The sequence below is a fragment of the Rhagoletis pomonella genome, unplaced genomic scaffold, assembly GCF_013731165.1.
Source record: "Rhagoletis pomonella isolate Grant_MI unplaced genomic scaffold, Rhpom_1.0 Rhpom_scaffold_00001, whole genome shotgun sequence".
In the NCBI taxonomy this organism is placed as follows: Eukaryota; Metazoa; Arthropoda; class Insecta; order Diptera; family Tephritidae; genus Rhagoletis; species Rhagoletis pomonella.
Window position 1 is genome coordinate 78,588,886 of NW_023458555.1, and position 1,973 is coordinate 78,590,858.

The 1,973-nt window shown below is 33.5% G+C and overlaps 1 protein-coding gene across 1 annotated transcript; it reads right to left on the reverse strand.

Annotated features, from left to right (window-relative positions):
• Positions 1–1,089: 1,089 nt before the first annotated feature.
• On the reverse strand, positions 1,090–1,603 carry LOC118747955 (glycine N-methyltransferase). The gene is made up of 2 exons (XM_036482197.1): positions 1,445–1,603; positions 1,090–1,391 (listed from the first exon to the last, which is right to left on the reverse strand). The coding sequence occupies exons 1-2, from the start codon at positions 1,584–1,586 to the stop codon at positions 1,105–1,107; spliced, it is 429 nt and encodes a 142-aa protein (XP_036338090.1). The 5' UTR covers positions 1,587–1,603; the 3' UTR covers positions 1,090–1,104.
• Positions 1,604–1,973: the final 370 nt, after the last annotated feature.

A 1,973-nucleotide genomic window follows, 5' to 3' on the forward strand; every position in this document is an offset into this window, starting at 1 on the left:
TTTTAAAAATAAATAAAAATAATACAATTTTTACTTACAATAGTTTTTGTATTAATACTCATAGAGAGTTTACGAAGTTAACGCTAGCAATGCACGGTAATACTAAGAAAAATTATGAAAGTTATCTTCTCGAAAAAATTTCGTGATGAAATTTTTTATTATTTTTTGGCAGCGTGGTAGCTATACGTACCCAAATCGCTGATTAGTTTTTTAAGGGGGAAAACCGCAAAAGCGTGTGTTATTATTTTTAACCGACTTCACAAAAAGGATGAAGGTTATCAATTCGTCGGAATATTTATTTATTTACTTATTTTTTTTTATGTGTGTTATCGCATAACTTTGGACCACGTTAACCGATTTCTATAATTCTCTTTTTAAAGGAAATATGTTACCTCAGAGGTAGTCCCATTATAATTTGGTTTAAACCCGATCGTTGGATCATGAAGAGATTTACGATAATCTTAAACTTTTAAATGAGAATTGAAGTCAGTCTTGTTTTTTTGCTTAAATATTACTTGTTGGTTATGTACTTGGATGTGAAATAACACATTTTCTAAAAAATTTTAAGCAAATTTGCGCTTCAATGCAGCGACCATACTTATTTTAAGTCTTCTTAGTCGAATCAAAAGTTTACATCATTAAATTGAAAATTGAACAGTGTATACGCCTTTTAAATACAATGATTGTGTACAATTTAGAAATAATAATATTCTGAACGAAATTTTTAGAAAATTTCATCGCTGCTTCAAAACTTGAAAAGGAGGACAAGGAGGACATTTTTGCTCAAAAGGAGGACAGAGAAGGACAAAATTTTTGAGGAGGGCAAATCACGTTTGAGGAGGACAATCTTCCTCAAAGGAGGACGGTTCGCCAGCTTACGTTACTTTCGGTATAGCGCTGAGTCAAATTACCGACCGACAAATGGAGAATAACTATTTATTGGACGCGATTTCGATTCGTGGCTCCACTAGTAAATCAAGGTCAAAATCTCAAAGGGCTAATTTCTCAATGTTTTAATAAGCACTATAAATAACAAAACTTTTAAGAATCCTAAGTTTTATCAAAGATTGTGTGATTGATAATATTTACAAATAACAGCATTTCTCAATGCGATATAAAAAAAGAAATACTCACATTATAGTATATGCTTTTTGATGGAGTCTCTCCCGTCTCCAGAATATTGTCATAATTTCGGTGATCTATAAGTAGAATTCCACCTGGCTTAAGACATTTTTGAAAATTTTGAATGGCCTGCTTATGTTCGCGTTGATCACCGCTATTATCCATTAGATGGGCGAATGAATTTCCTAAGCAAATAACAGCGTCAAACCCATCTCCAACAATTGGTTGTATATCCTCGTACAACGTCAACCAGTTAGCTTCTTCTATAACTGTTAAAGTAATCAGTAGTAGTATTTTGAAGATCTTAAAATGTACTACTTACTCCACCGATCGAATGCTGGTTCTTTTCGCCTGTTCCAACGTTCCTTCAAAGCGTATTTCAGCATTTTGTCTGAGGCATCCACCGAGACCACATCATAGCCTTCCTCCAGTAGCATAATAGAATCAACGCTACATACATACATATGTATAGGGTGAAGAAAAACGTGAATAAGTACTTTAGCGTGCATATGTATGTATGTAAGTGCATATGTATAAGTTTTTTGTAAACCAAACGTATTTCGCAAAAGATTGAGTTTCTTTTTGTTTTATTTACAGTTTTTGATGCGTATACATAACGCTCGGATCTGTACCCTTTTTCGCAGTATAGGCCTGTATGCAGCTCTCAAGAAAAGCAAAAACTCCATATAAAATCACGTACAAGAAATGGCTAAGAAATTTTCTTGAGTCAAATTTCCTTAAGGCAGTACGCAGTTCTTAAGAAATTTACTACGCTTTCTACTATGGTTTTCTAAAGTTTTTTGTGAAAAAAGAGCACAAGGCAGCCCAGGTTTGCAACAGAAATATATGCC

Bases quoted from the DNA above. Each gene is read 5' to 3' on its own strand.
- LOC118747955 (XM_036482197.1), bottom strand. From the start codon at position 1,586: ATGTATGTATGTAGCGTTGATTCTATTATGCTACTGGAGGAAGGCTAT. The intron at 1,392-1,444 runs GTAAGTAGTACA...TTACTTTAACAG, and splicing joins ACCAGCATTCGATCGGTGGA to TTATAGAAGAAGCTAACTGG.